General features: G+C 37.8%; 1 protein-coding gene across 1 annotated transcript in view; it reads right to left on the reverse strand.

Moving 5' to 3' along the window:
- Positions 1-15,862, reverse strand: part of ABCA13 (ATP binding cassette subfamily A member 13) — a 239,364-nt gene that overhangs the window by 58,647 nt on the left and 164,855 nt on the right. Inside the window, 5 exon segments of the mRNA XM_067550331.1 lie at positions 1,909-2,162; positions 3,413-3,569; positions 6,700-6,815; positions 12,241-12,418; positions 15,074-15,128. Coding sequence (XP_067406432.1) covers positions 1,909-2,162; positions 3,413-3,569; positions 6,700-6,815; positions 12,241-12,418; positions 15,074-15,128 — 760 coding nt within the window.

The following is a 15,862-nucleotide window of genomic DNA, read 5'->3' on the forward strand; positions in this document are numbered from 1 at the left end:
TGTTTGAGCCTAGACTCCATTGAGAGTTTGTTAAATCCAAGCCATTTCCATGCAACGTTTCAATTTTGACAAGTTGGTAAATTAAAAAAAAAAAGTGTCTTTGGAATTTTTCCAACCAGCTATATTTCTTATGCTTTATTAAGGTTTGGCCATTCAAACCTCAACAGGACCCAATGCTTCACAGCAAGCCCTGCACATTTGCTCTGCAATTCCCATTGATTCAGACAAGCATGGGTCCATATTTCATTTTTTTAAAACAGAAGGAAATAGCATACTATTCCTCAGGAGAAATACGAGTACTGAAGTTAGATTAAAATGTCATTTGATCATGGAGTAAATCTGCTATATTATTTGAAAATACACCTGAACTGGGGTGTGCAAAGAAGCAGTGCTTGCAAAATGAGAGCACAGGGAGTGAAAAGCATCTAACTTTTTTTTTTTAAGCTACAGAGTAAAGTGACTTTAAAAGCATGAGCCTACAATTAAACTTTTCTTAAGGAATACTTTCCATATTCTTTTATACTATAGACATTCACCAATGAAAAAACAGGGATAATAAAAGACGTACGCAAAATAGGCAGCAGCCTAGAGGACTCACAGAAAAACTCTTTGGGTCTTCCTTATTAAAATAAAGTTAAGCTAAAGTTCTGACCTTGGCCTCCTCATGAAAAAGATCTTTCTGGAGAAGCTGGAAGCATGAAGTGGCTTTGCTAGAAACTTTGCAAGGAGCTCTGTTAAAATTAGGCCAGTTCTGAAGAAAACACACATGGCTTGCCTTGCTCAGGGATTCATGCAAATAAGAAAAATGGATACTAAACTATTATATATCACAGATGTTCCCCTATTGAGCCAAAGCAGTTTAAGATGACCAAATTGTGAGCATGAAGCACACATTCCCTCTCTGGTCCAAAATGACAGTGGAAGGTGACAGCCAAGGACCACAGAGATCACAGCTTCTAACACCCTGGTATATCCCAACCTCCCTTCCCTGCACATATAGTAGTATGTCAAGTCTATTAGACTGCTCTGGACTGAGTGCTCCCTGCTGTTCTCTCTGATTCCACAGAGCTAGTCAGAATGCAAAAGGGGAAATGCTGCCTGAGGCCATCAGTAATTCCCCACAATTTTGCTGCGTCTAGATGGTTTTGGAGAACAGGGAACATGCAGCATATAGGTACACTTTGTCATCTCTATCCCTATGCTGTGTCCCACCATTATTCCCATGCAGACATGGGTGTAGAACAAGTTTTTGCAGAGAAAGCAGACTTCAGTGGGAGCCGGATCAAGCTTCAGAAGCACAGGTTAATACAATTCACCATATTACAAAATAGAACATACGTAGGACTGGGCATAGTTTTAATGCTAAAATGTTTCACAGAAGAGCCAAACTTTCAGAAGCATTTTGAAGGAGTAAAAGGAGGAAGCTGCTTGGTTTCCCACATGGTCTTTCAGTACAATAGTACATGAGGAAAGAAGAACCCTGCAAGCGGACATCAGAGATTGATAGTTTGTTACCAGCTCAGCTTTCCTGGAAATCGTGTCTTCTGGAGTCAAGGAATTAATGTTAGAGAGAGAAAATCTAAAATATTATAATACTTGCAAAATTCCTTTCTAGATGCTACAGCAGAACTAAGGAATTTAATAGAAAGCTGCACAAAGTTTAAAAGTTAATCTAATAACTGAAAGAATTCTCCCATCTGGCTTCTTTTTTTTTTTTTGAAGTTCTCTTTCCCAGCTTAGGTAACCAATAAAGATGCAGAAATTGAAAGCTATAATTCATGGGCTCATTAGAATCAAATTTAATAATGAGTAGATAGTCTATCTTCTAGTTGCAAGAAGGATTTCATTTTCCTCTGTCTTTGGGAAATTAATCAATGTCCATTAAGGCAGAGTATAAATGATACACACCTTGGTTTCTGGAGTAAATCCCAATGCAGCAGAACCCTCAAGAGGAGAATAACTGTGCCTTGCAGGGCCATTTCCACAAAGATCCAACCCAGGAAATTCATCTCAAAAGGACTCACATAAGAATAGATTCCAAAACTGTTCGTCAGGTCAAACTTGATCTGATTGTAGGAAAGCTCTATTAAACCCTGGCCCAAGCAGAATGGTGGGAAAACAATAAAGGCCCATTTGAGGATGTTGTAGATATTCTGAAAACTCTGTGGAGAAAGGCAAAAGCAAGGAGGAGAAAATGTTGAATCTCTTAGTAATAGAAAATTAAGTAGACTTAAAGGCTATGAGGTTTATTCCATTCTCATGCCAGTCCGACACTGTTGCAAATCCACTGACTTCAACGGAGTCTGTTCTTATTTCTGATAAGAATCAGGCCCTGCACCATTTCAAAATATTGAGACTTAAGAGCATATGCAATTTGAACCCACAGATTATTTTGGATAAAAATTCTCTTATTCTACATTTGTATGGCGCCTAGGTAGTGCCATAATACAAATAATAATAGTTGTCTCTTCCTGGAACACTATGTACAGCAAAATTTTTAGGGAGCTGGTATTTTCTAGAATCTTATATATAAATAAAATGTCCCTAGTGATCTTGATAAGAAGATTAAGAGGGAAAGTCGAGGTACCATGACAGGAAGTACTCAGTGACAGCATGCTTAGGCGCAAGTACCAAAACATATATAGTACTGAAACAACATGATATGACCATAATATTTTGCAACATATAAGCACAACAGAATGATCAGGGTCAGTTTATTCACCATTTCTTTGCTCTTGCAGTTTTAAGATGTGAGTGCCATAAAAACCAAACCACAGCCCTCGTCCAGATTCATCCTCCCATGGGAATCCAAACCTGAGCCAAAATTTAATCCGAATCTAGATTCAAACATCCTCATTCAAACTTCCTCAGCATAGCCTATTTAGACATGTCTTGAAACACTAAGGATCTTACATCTACCTTTCTCAATTAATGTATATTATTCCCATTAAGATTAAGATTAATGGGAGTTAAACATACGCACTGAGGGAATGCATTATTATTCACACAATACACTACAGCTCCTTTAAACAACTAGTTTACCACTTATATCAATGTTATTCAAGCAAATTTTGCAACACACATTATCTATTCAGTGGACCTGAATAGCTCCCATTATGTGCAAATTATTAATTAATGGTCTGGAAAATATTATGGTTTCAGTCAAAGCTCTTTTTGCATTATTAGAGTGCAATTCTTTTCTTTCTTTCCTTCTTTTTTAAACTAAAAACAAGTAAAGCCAAAATGACCTTTGGGTTTATCAAATGCTGTGGGGAACAATAGCCTATAGAGATACAGGATAAAGAAAAAGTGAGATTTTTTCATTGCTATTTAAAATGCAAGTGTTTTGCATTGGAAAACACATTCCTATACACATCACTTATGGGAAGTAGTGCTGAGGGTTCATACTGACCTGTGCTTTGGAAATCACGGCTAACAAGCGAGGCAAGAGAGTCACCAGCATGGTACAAAGGCCAAACACAAAGTTTAAGGAGATATAAGAAATGAAAGCTATATCTGAACTTGAGAAGAATCTGGACATAAGATACATCCATGGTAAAGTTGCATATCTGAAACAAGTAAAAAAAGATAGAATGACAAATAATTTATGGTTTATTCCACCAGCTGACTCATCTGCTCAGTATCCCTTGTGTTACTGTAAAGAAATATAACAGCTACTCATTGATTTTAAGATTTATAACTCCTCTCCAAATTCTTCACTGGTGGAAACTTTCCCTGTCTGGCTCACCATACTTTCCTGCCTTTCACATACATATCTGCTGCTATGTGAGGATCAGCTATAACTAGTTCTATTGTGATTATTAACCTCACGTCTTTTCTTTCATGGCTCCAAGTAGCTCACCACCTTGATTTCTGAACAATTGCAAAACCAAGACATTTTCTACACTTCAGCTACAATGAGACACAGTAAAAAGATATTTTGTTGAGCAGTAAACCTTGGGCACAGAGCTGCCATCTGTTCTCAGATTTCACTGCAAAAAAAAATTATAGCATGCTGGAACAGGAACTAAGAGCAGTGAAAATGATGCCCGAGTGATAGCTTATATCTGCTACAGACAGCACATTAGCACTCAATTATCTATGGCAGACCAATGTTTAGCACAGTGGTTGCCATTAAAAAGTCAATATTAACCCACAGTTCCCACACAGTAGTATGAGATATGGCAGCATATCCATGAATGACACACTTTGGATAATATTTAGATGACTACAGAAATAATGAGCAGAGAGATACCTGGCCCAATCAGACCATCTGGTGCACAAAAGAGCAAAAATGTCAGCTTTTGAAAAAATGAGCAATAATAGATTTTAAGGCCAGAAAATACCATAGTATTTTGCACTTTAATGTCACCTTCCTTGTGAGGATGTCAAAACATTTTACAAACTTTAATGAATTAAACTCCCAACTCTTCCTGTGAAGTCATAGGTGCTATTATCCGCAGTTTACAGGCAGGGAGGTTAAGTGACTTTCTCAAGGTCTCCAAGGAAGTTTGTGGCAGAGTTTAGACTAGAAATTTAATTTCCCAGTTTCATGCCTTAACCATCATTCCTCCCCTTTATGCTGAAATCACTACTCTGAATTTTATTTATCTAAACTAGTATAAATGCAGACTAACACCATAGAAGACTGTGGAGTTCAATGGCATTGAATGTCTTAAACAGAGTTACATCATAAAAATTAGATAAGAATTTAACCTACAGGTGTTTTGCTTGACTAAGAATCAAGTAAGGATGTCAAAATTTAGCTCTAAAATTGTATGGCATTCTAGCAGACCACATAAAGTCCAGTCTCAGATTACTTTCCTTCTTTCCCCTCCTCTAAAATTGAGTTAAAGAACCCCAACCATCATGAGATACTTTGAATTGAAGACAGATAATTTTGTACAGATGTGTATGAAAGGTAGTGCTGGACAAAATTTCTGCTACCAGCTAGGAAAAAAAATGACAGAGAATCTTAGTCATGAATCCCGGATATTTTAAAAATATCATTAACCCAGGTCGAATGAAATATACCTGGATGATTTTTTTTTTTTTTTAAAGCAGAGTGATTTAAGTAATATAGTTAAGCTTTTGTCACATAATTGGTTCATTAAGGATTTTTGTCTATTTTAGGTTGGAGAAAGCTTGATAAAATGCATTAAGATCACAAATCGTTACTGAAAAATTTAAAGGGAAAAAATGCGATATGGAATATGGATACAAGGAAATGACATGAAACATTTATGGTGGTGGGAAGGGAGGAAAGGGTCACATAAGTACTTCATTGGATTGACTGCGTGTTTGAAAACAGGAAGGGGTGGAGTGTGAAGAAGGCCTCGTACAAATAAGTATATGTATCTGTATGTCATACAGTGCTTCTTGGGGGTCTTATTAAATGTATTGAATGTTTGATTGCTACTGTACTTTTTAAGATCCACTGATATGGGAACTGATCTTGCACCACTGAAGTCAATGGAAGTCACATCACTGACTTCAACTAGAGCTGAATCAGGCCCACACAGTACAAGAAGGTTTATCCTTAATAGTTTGAACTCCGTTATAAGCCAGCTACAGCTCTGCTTTTGTAAATGATCAAGTTTTTCAATTAATAGTCCCATGTTCTTAAACAACCTCAACTGTAACTTGGCTAAAATAACAAAAATGTTAGCACTAGTACTTGGTACAGCATCACACAGCATAGGTCTGATCCAAAACCCACTGAACTCAATAGGAGTCATTCCTCTAACTTCAATGGACACTAAATCAGACTTGTATACTTGTTTCAAGTCCATTTGGTGTGAGGAGAGAAGTTAGGAATTATATAGCTCTCCAGTCACATATTATAGTCAACAGCGGCATTCAAAAAGGATTCAACATTGATATGGATTATAAGAAGGCAATTATGTTATTTAAGATAAACATTTACACAAGATACATATTCTCATGAATAAACTAAGCATCAGTTGCTTGGAGGTAAAGAAGAAATTTCCTATCTGGGCAGCTTATTCCATAATTCTTCATTTTACACCTTCTTCTCAATCACCCTGCTGGAGACAGGCACTGGAATAGATGGACCATTGGTCTGATACAGTATGGAGATTCCTATGTACCTATTATAAAGCATACATTGTTCCCATTTTACTGACACCTTTTATTTACTAGAAGCTATTTCACCTGTAAAAGAAATGACTTGGGAAAATTAACTGAAGTGGGCCTAGGTGAGTGCTTTCCCTTCTCATAATATTCGTTGGAGGTATACCCTCAACCATTCCGGAGCACAAACTTGGCCAACTTTCTCACATCAATGAATATAAGACGACAGTTTCAGCTCTTGATGATATTCTGTAACCCAGCCACTGTAATTCAAGTCTGGCTATGCTACTATTTTTGGCACCTAAATGAGCCCTTTAGTGAGAATAACACACAATCAATTTCTAAAAAGATTGTTCTACAGTTTGAGTGTCTTCTTGAGACATTTTTAGTACTGGTCTCATTATGAGTGAGCAAATCTCCCTTCCTTTTCCTCTATGGTGCATTCAGCCTCGAGCTGCAGCTTGTTCTCTCATTATCAATTTCCTCATCATAATCGTCTGCAAAGACAGAAAATCATGCACCCAGCAGCAGGTGCAAGCCAAGCCAAAAGATTTCTGTTTGTAAGAAACAAGCCATAATTCTGGAGCAGCATCTCCAATCACATACCCAAAGAGTATCAGCAGGAGAGCAGTGGCTGCCAAGTTTTCTTGGAAAGTGAAGGCTGATAACTGGAAGGCAGTAATAACAATGATAGACAAGCCAACTGGAACCAGGTAAAACAGCTAGAAATAGAAGAAAAACACTGCAGGTGAGCATCTCATAGTGGTCTTATCCAATTAACATGGAAGTGTCTTTGGAATTTGTAGCAATTCTATTTTTACATTGCATTTTAGAAATATGTAGGCAGTAGAGTTTTGCGATCTTGTACTCAGTAGTTCTGCCACTGGGCAGCTGGAGTACTGTCCTGCTCAAAAAACCTGAGAAAATACAATCCACGCCTACACATTTACCTCTGTTCAAAGCCTAGCTGCCAGCACTAGATGTTAATTTAAGAGGTTAGCTCCTGAACATAATAGATCCATGTGGGACTACTGTTCCAATGCTCCACACTATACTGAACACTTTCTTATATGGGAAGCAGCATTACCACAAATACCAGGGTTTCATTGAATAATGCAGCAACCACAGCAGAGCCATGAGAGACAGTTTCAGCATGACGTTAATGAATGAGAACATGTGCAGGTGAAGCTTCACCTAACATTTTTAACAGAAACTGACACTTTGTATTTGCACACAGCAGTAACATACACACTACACAATAACGAATCTAGCCTCTCCTTAATATATGGGCCTGTTTGCCATTAATGTAACAGTTAGCATAGGGGATGAGAATTGTCCAAATGATCCAGCACTGGACAGGGAGTCAGTGTAGTTGGATTCTTCTCCCAGTTCTACCAATGGCCTGATGTGTGACCTTGGTAAATCACTTCACCTCTCTGGTCTTCTGCTTATCTCCTCATGATTTGTCTCTTCTGTCAATTTAAAATGTAAGCTCTTTGGGGCAAGAACTGTCTTAGACTCTAAGGTCAGAAGGGATCATCATGATCATCTAGTCTGTCCACTTGCACGTTGCAGCCACAGACTCTCACCCACCCACTCCTGTAATAGACCCACAACCTCTGGCTGAGTTACTGAAACCCTCAAATCATGATCTAAAGAACTCAAGTTAGAGAATCCACCATCTACACTAGTTTTTAAACCTGCAGGTGACTCATGCCCCATGCTGCAGAGGAAAGCGAAAAAACCTCAGGGTCTCTACCAATCTGACCCAGGGGAAAATTCCTTCCTGACCCCATATATGGTGATCAGTTGGACCCTGAGCATGTGGGCGAGACCCACTAGCAAAAGTCCAGTCAGAGGGTACGAACTCACGTTTACAGATTCATTGAAAATCTTTGCTATTGTGTGTTTCATGTGCCAGTTCCTTTGATATTCTTGGATAGAGATTATCCAGGCCCCCCAATTTAGTCCCTTTAAAATGTTTGAGTTTGTCTTCCACCTCGTATGTAGTAATTTCTACTTCCATATCCTCATTCTCATTAACTACACTGCCACTGGCCCTAAGCTCTTCATTACCCTTATTAAAAACTGAGGCGAAGTATTCATTTAGGTGCTGAGCCATGGCTTGATTATTTTTAATCTCTACCCCATCCTCAGTGTTTATTGGTCCCACTTCTTTTTTCCTTCTTTTCTTTTTATTTATATGGCTATAAAATCTTTTATTATTGGTTTTAATTTCCTTTGCAAGGGCCGACTCGGCTCAGCTTTTGGCCATCCTTGCTTCATCCCTATACTTTCTGACCTCCAAGAAGTAACTTTCCTTGCTGATCTGAACAGGGTCATTTTAGCAACCAGCCAGGTGTTCAAGCCACTGCCAATTGGGATGGACTATCAATTATTCTACTTGCTGCTTTTAGCCATTTTCAGGATGTTTCAGGAATTTAGCATAACTAGGCAAACCAGGAAGGGGGCGGGTAGACAGTGAACATGTGAAGTGAGCCTCGCTCTATGCATTTGCTCTCTGAATATGCTGGAGCAAATGTCTGTGAAAAACAGAAAATCGGGATATATTTTAGAATTGTCAATATGGGGAAATTTAGCTACCAGACTAACAGTTTAAGATTGTTTTCATAGCAATATTTTTTTTAGTGACATGTCTCTGTAGCTCCTGCTTTTGCCCAATGACTGATTTGTTTGGTCAGCTATATAACATTATTTTGATTGACTCCGTAAATTGTGGGGTATAAGAGGGAGATAGCAAGTCTGAGTCAGGCAGATTGCTTCGTGGACACATTTAAAAGATCTCCAGGCACAGATGGAAGGACTGGCCATCTGGAAATCTGTGACTTATTCACCCAAAGACTGCCTCAGACTTGTGGGGTAACTATCAAGTTTTGGGGTACTCTAACCACCTATTGTATTTGTATGTGCTTGAGATTAATAAGTGAAGACTTCCGGTCAAGGTAATTTCAATGGGAATTGCTGGAGACCAATAAAGTAAAGCTTTAAGTTAAGAGCACCTATTTTTGCCTTGTCTGTGCCAACATATAGCAGGCGGAGGTATTGCACTTGCTTTGGTTTGTTTCCTGATACCAACTCGCAGAGACTAAAAGTTACTGGTTCGAGGAACTCTGGGCAATGTCTAGATTATCTTTAATCTCCACCCCACCCTTAGTTCTTAGCAGTCCCACTTCTTCTTTCTTTGTTTTCTTTTTGTATATATGGCTATAAAACCTCTTACTACTGGTTTTAATTTCCCTTTCAAGGTCCAACGCTGTTTGGATTTTGGCAGTTGTCATTTTTTCCCTCCATTTTCTGATCTCCAAGAGGTAGCTTTTCTTGCTGATCCATCCCATCTTCCATTCCTTGTAGGCTTTCTGCTTTCTCTTAATCACCTGTTTGAAATGCTTGCTCATCCAGTTTGATCTGCATCCCTTTCTTATGAGTTTTTCCCCCTTGCTTGGGATGCAGTCTTCAGATACTTTAAGACAAAGTTGCAGAAACTAACTTCAAGCCTCCTCCACATTCAGACTCAAGTTCTTCAGTCCAGTCCACTTCCCTCTTACAATGTGTTATACAGAATCTAGCACAATGGGGCCCTGATCTCAGTTGGGGATTCTAGGAGCTACCGTTACATATACTGATTAACAGCAGCAGCCTCTCTTTTTATTGAGGGAATGATAACAGGATCCTAATTTTTAAATAGGACTTTCAAACTGAGGAACAATATGAAACATCAGACTCAACCCATAGACACTGACTGATTATTTCCCAACTAATTTAACATCTTGCAGACTGTCATTTTCTAAGATTAAGATGAGGACAATGGAACAAGATGCGAGGGAGTGGATGTGGTATTTTCATCCTGATTGCAATGTACATATTACTCAAGCAGCTGGTCAATGTTTAGCTCCTGTGAAAGGATCAAACACTATGTTTACGTTGGCATTAGAGCTGGGGAACTGTGTAGATAAATTTGGGTGAGTGTTTCTATTAATACTACCTCTTTTCAGTTGCTCATAACTTTGAGAAACTTTCATCTATTAATCTGAAAATTTTTCAGGCCTGGTAACTGCACAAAAGGAGAGAAAAACAAACACACACAGACACACACACAATTATAATTAATGTCATGCAACAATCATCCACAAATACAATTTTCAGGTATCCAGAGGCCCTTGCATAATTTGGTGTACACATTAAGTGGAACATGGTATTCCAGTGTTGTTTAAACAGTTCAGTCCATGGAATTTTTTCACTGAATAATTCCATTAAAATATTACATTAAACAGATGTCATGGTTTTGCAAGTAGAGCATTCAAACATCAGAAACTGTCAATATTAAGGTTGCACGTGCAACCTTAATTTTGCCCTCTGTGTGTGCATGGTTTATGACACAACGTTAATTTAAATCGGGTCCAAAGCAACACAATTTCTTATATCTTTTTCTTATTTCTTATATCTTTTACAGATTACATTTTTCTTATTGAAGGTATTAATGAAAATATTAATTCAATGATTGGATATATTAAAAACAGCCAGATTATCATAACTGGATCAAATAAAATATTTAAATTTACCACAAATCTAGGGAAGATTATCTAATTCACAACATATGACATGGTTTAAAAAGCCTGGGAGGAGTCCATGTTTGACTGTTCATATATTCATGCATTCAGAATCTCTAATTTATCTGCAGTATGATTAGCATTTAAGTAGTGTCTTTTCTTTCCTAGCCCAGGATAGATCATGCAGAATCTGTAACAACACTGTGAAAGCAGCGGACTGGCAAAACTAATAAGGAGCCAACTTTGCTGCACAATCAGGCAAAAGAAGAAGCCATGCCCTCACTATGAGGGAATAAGCTCTTAGCTAAGCACCTTTATTTGAAATGAGAGCAAGGGAATACAGAAATGTACTGTCTAAATAAATGTTGTGTGTGTGTAAATGTTCTCTTATTTCAACTTTGCTCAAGTGTGAAAGTCCCATTTTAGAACACGGCTGGGTGAAGCTCTAGTGTTTTAGGTTCAGAATAGTTTGAATTAGAACTGCAAATACTCTAAAACCCTGTGTCCCAAAATAACCTACTGTGTTTAGTGCCTTCAATTGCCCTGAGTTAGATCTGGATTGTATTCCTAATCCTTCCTTCCCTGAATTAGCAAGGGTAAGGAGTACTGCAGAAGGGTGCTCCTCCTTTGTCACACAGATTGTTTGAGAGCTTTGAGGTGAGGCTAGTGGATAATTGAATTGGCATCAAGTGGTTCCAGAGGCAGTAGGACCCCATCTCACAAACCAGAAAACATCTCCACCATACACAGGGGACACAAAAGTATTCAGTGACTGAGGATAGGTTGCATTGCAGCCTGGCTGTGAGCTGGAAAGCTGAATTCCATTCCTTCACCCCTGATAAGCTCCCTGCACAAAGACAAATTTCTCATGTTTTGTGAGTGGATCCATGAATTTCAACCACAGTGGAATTTTACTGCCTGGGTTAAATGCTGCTTTCCAAAGTCATTTCCTACTGGTGCATGTGTCTTTGCACCTGATTAGCAAGGAACAGATTGGGAGAGAGATTTAGAAAACAATAATGCCCTTGATATTAAAAAGGTGGAAAAATTTTCATATTTTTCTCTGCATTAACTGACTGCAGATAAAGAACATTAGTTTGTAGACTGAATTAGTGCTGATAATAATCTATCCTAGCTGCATGAGCACTGAAATATTTAGTGGAACTCTGTTTGCAAGATGGAGATTTTATTTCTATGCTTACATCTGAGTTAGGAAGGTCAATGTATATGAATCCATATGTTCTATTTACTGCATATATCACCCACAATGAAGAGTCCAGTTTTCAAGTCAACTTTGGAAAACAGAGCACACAATCCCTGACCTATGGGGTTTTATCACACACTGGAAAATCATGAATGGGTATAAGATAGTGGATAGATACAGAATTTATGCCTTAATGATTACTAGCAGGCAATGATCAAACATGTTACCCTAAACAATTCTAACAGAATTCCACTGTATTAAAAATGAATTTTATTGCAAACACAACTCCTCCACTAGTTTGAGTCCACCTAAAACAACCCATTCAGAAACATACCTGCAGGCACGCAAAGACGTGTTGCCTTACAAAAAACATACCATATCATAAAGGAAATTAGCAAGCCAGTAGGTCTTGTAGCCAAGTCCGGTGATGTGCTGCAGCCGCTTTGTACCGGACACCCTGTCTTTCACCACTGAGCTTCCGATGGATGCCGTAAGGACAGAGAAACCCAACATTATACACAGCGCCACTCCACACTGGCGAACATTCTCCATTCTGGGGTTCAAAACAAAATGGTACCATTAAAACACAGCCAGGCAAATATTTTCAAGTCCCACTTATTACTAAAACAATTGCTATTTATCTTGATAAATATGAGATTAGTAGTATTATGTACATACAGACACATTGTCAATACAGGTATAGCTAGAGAGATGTTAGTATCTGTGAGCAAATATTAACCCTTTTAGTCCTTTTCTTTATGTATATTTGATTCATTTATATCTTAACTATTCTTTAGTATCTGTAGGATATTAACACAGAGTGTGTTCCATTCTAGGGCCCAAAACACTGGTCCTTGACCGATAACTGTATCTAACAATCCGTGGCATCTCTATGTCAATAAAACTCCAGATAGTCTGTATGGAATGCTTGCTTGATTTATCTTATAAGCATATTGTGACACTGGGCCAGGATGGGTTGAGCCTAGAAGGCTGAAATAGCCCAAAATCAACCTTTGAGGACAATACCTTTAGAGGTATTAGAATGATGATTACAGCCATTCATTGTAAACAGCTAAAACTTAGAGGTTAAATCTTGCATTGTTAAGAGTTTGGAAGTAGATATATCTTCTGTAATTACCTACAATCTTGCTAGTGATTATCAATGTAACCAAACAGTTCCTGCTTGTCACTATATTCTGTTAGTCAAAATCAAAGGGAGATATTAACATTTAGATGGAACTTGAATGGAACAATACTATTGTTTTATTTCCCTTTGAAGTTTAAATAGTAAATAATTGTGAATGATTGTAAGTTGCCGATTGCCTTATTCTAATGTAGCTAGTTACCAGTGTACATAGAAGATAGATGTTACTTCAAAGACACCACAAGTAATTTCCTATTATGCACTCATGGATTACCTGCTGTGATACCTGCTGTCAAGAAGATATCAATAAACCTGCCTGGATCTAGAAAAGACTCTAGGGTCCTGATCCTTTTTATCTCAAATCTGTCCAACCTCTGTCAGAGAAAGTTTGGATCCCAAGATTGGAATCCCAGCACCAGCCTGGAATCATCCTGCTAATTCCCATGGGAGACTTTGAACAAATTCTGTACATGGACCATTTAGCCTTCATTTCTCTGGACTGGATTGCTAACAAAGATGCTTTAAACAAGGAATGGTGACCCCCAAGCTGTTTGGGTAATTTCCAGAGACTTTTTCCAAATTAAAAATTTTGCAACTTAGTTATCTCTATTTTGAAACTGACCTATGAATTTTATTCTCATCTGTATGTACAATGATCTTTTAACCAATATTCTCTCTCTTCTTTTTTTAAGAAATATTAGTTAGTTAATAAGCATTGGCTTTAAGTGTGTATTTGGGTAAGATCTGAACTATTCACTGTCCTGTTTGGAAATGTGTCTGATCCTCTGGGATTGGTTGAATTTTTTTTTTTTAACATATGATGGATAAAGATTTTCAGTAATCCCCATCATATTTGATTTGGCTGTCTGGGTAGAGGCCAGAATGCTGGATGGCTGTAAGGAAACTGTATTTTTATCTTCTGAATAACCAGTGAAGTGATAAGAAGCTGTTTGTTGCTTGCTTGATTTATCTTATGGAAGAAAACCCACCAGTATTTAAGGGTTTGCCTGCACCATTCTTTGCAGTTTTGCCCTGTTAAAACTATCTCAGCGGGGTTCCCCTAGAGGCCAACATCACACATATATAAACCTGCAAAACTGAGAAAGGATGATTGTTGCAGCAGATGTCTCCTATTAGGGAATCAACAGGGGAGAATGATTATGGGGGAAGAAAGACCCACTGAAAGGTATTATCTTGATGAATTGTTAATCCTCTCAGTGGTAAATAATTATACCTTCACACATAAATCAGATAAACCGAGAATGTATAGAAACGACATCAGAACATATGGGTTTTTTTGGCAAGGAGGGTCTCTGTTTGAAAACCCGATATAATGACATTGGTGTTGGAACTTAGTTGGGGAATGAAACTGTTCACCCTCCCAGTTAGAGTGAAGAAGAGACAGACCCAGCTCTTGATTTTACAACAAAAGGTTGGTAACATATCTATTCTTTCCGTATTCTGTATAGTACTGTACTAATTTCTGATTGATCATCTTTGATTAAATAATTCCAATTCAGCCTCATATTTGATAATCTTGAGTCATCATTAACCCAGAAATGAACACATAGATGCACTTTGATCCCAAAACATGTACATGCTGTCCTCATCAATCCAATCACAGAACAGGAAGACAGTGTGACTTATGTAACTAAAAACTGAAGCGCATATTTCAAAGTTTGAATAATGTATATTTATAATGAACCCATTCCAAGATTTTCCCTTTTCATAGAGGATAAACATCTTCATGTAGAAACCCTCACCACTCATCCCAAATAATGAACACCTTTGAGAATTTTGTGTCCTGCTTGCAAACACTTTGTGAAGAGAAAACAGATGAAGTACAACAGTAAGTTATATATTATTAATTTTTGTCTCCAAACTAATCTATATCATACACACATGTACAATAAACTGGCAGTGGGAATGCACAGCTAAATGATTTACTGGAAAGGATTTGTGCAGAGCTAAATTACTGCATACAATATACATGCCTATTAATCTGCAACATTCATTATTTGGCCATTGGGGCTTTTCTTTTGAATTTATTAACAGTTTACTTACATTTTGTCCTCATCTAGCAAGGCTCCTCCATATGGCTGGCTATAGACCGTGATTCCTGTGAAGGGAAATTAAGAAAACCCCACTTCAGTATTACAAGCTCTAGAATTAACAGACCTTGAAATTTAATCAGTCTTGAAAAAGAGAGACACTCATAAAATGTGGGAAGTTCCTTTGTGATTTTCCAGTTCCAAATTTATTTCAGAACTTGTTTTGTGAACAGACCGTAGAAGCGGCAGAGTATATGACAACATGAGGTGGACGAAGAAAGAGCAACAGAGAGAAATAGAGAATGATGCAAAATGAAAAGGAGAGGAACCAAAAGAAAGATCACTTCATTTTGAACATTCTCACTTTCATAGGTAGGCATTACTAGATATCTCAATGTGCCATTAACATAGAGGAATGGTGTTAGCAGCTTCAGAATTAAGGCTCTGACTGTGCAAATTGACCACATGCTGTGAAATTGTGAGAGATTCTGAACCAGTCTGTGATCTAGTCAATAATAATTGAGGACGCTCGTGACTCAAGTATTGACAGCTTTCAGGTTCAGGGATTAAGGCTGCAAATTGGCCCTTTGATTTTTAAATTCCAATTGTGCAAAAATGTTATATTTTTAAAATATATTGAACATAGACCTAATATAACTAACCAATGAGGGATGGAGTTTACTTCTCTGTATGGGCTTGATCCTGCAAGGCTTTTGAGACACATTGTCATATTACAGATTATCCTCCGTAGAAACACTGTTGACTTCACAGGAGTTATGTAAGGGGGGGAATTTAGGCCAGT

Source organism: Emydura macquarii, unplaced genomic scaffold (genome assembly GCF_026122565.2).
Source record: "Emydura macquarii macquarii isolate MOO-44397 ecotype Brisbane River unplaced genomic scaffold, CSIRO-AGI_Emac_v2 contig_1263, whole genome shotgun sequence".
Lineage (NCBI taxonomy): Eukaryota > Metazoa > Chordata > Testudines > Chelidae > Emydura > Emydura macquarii.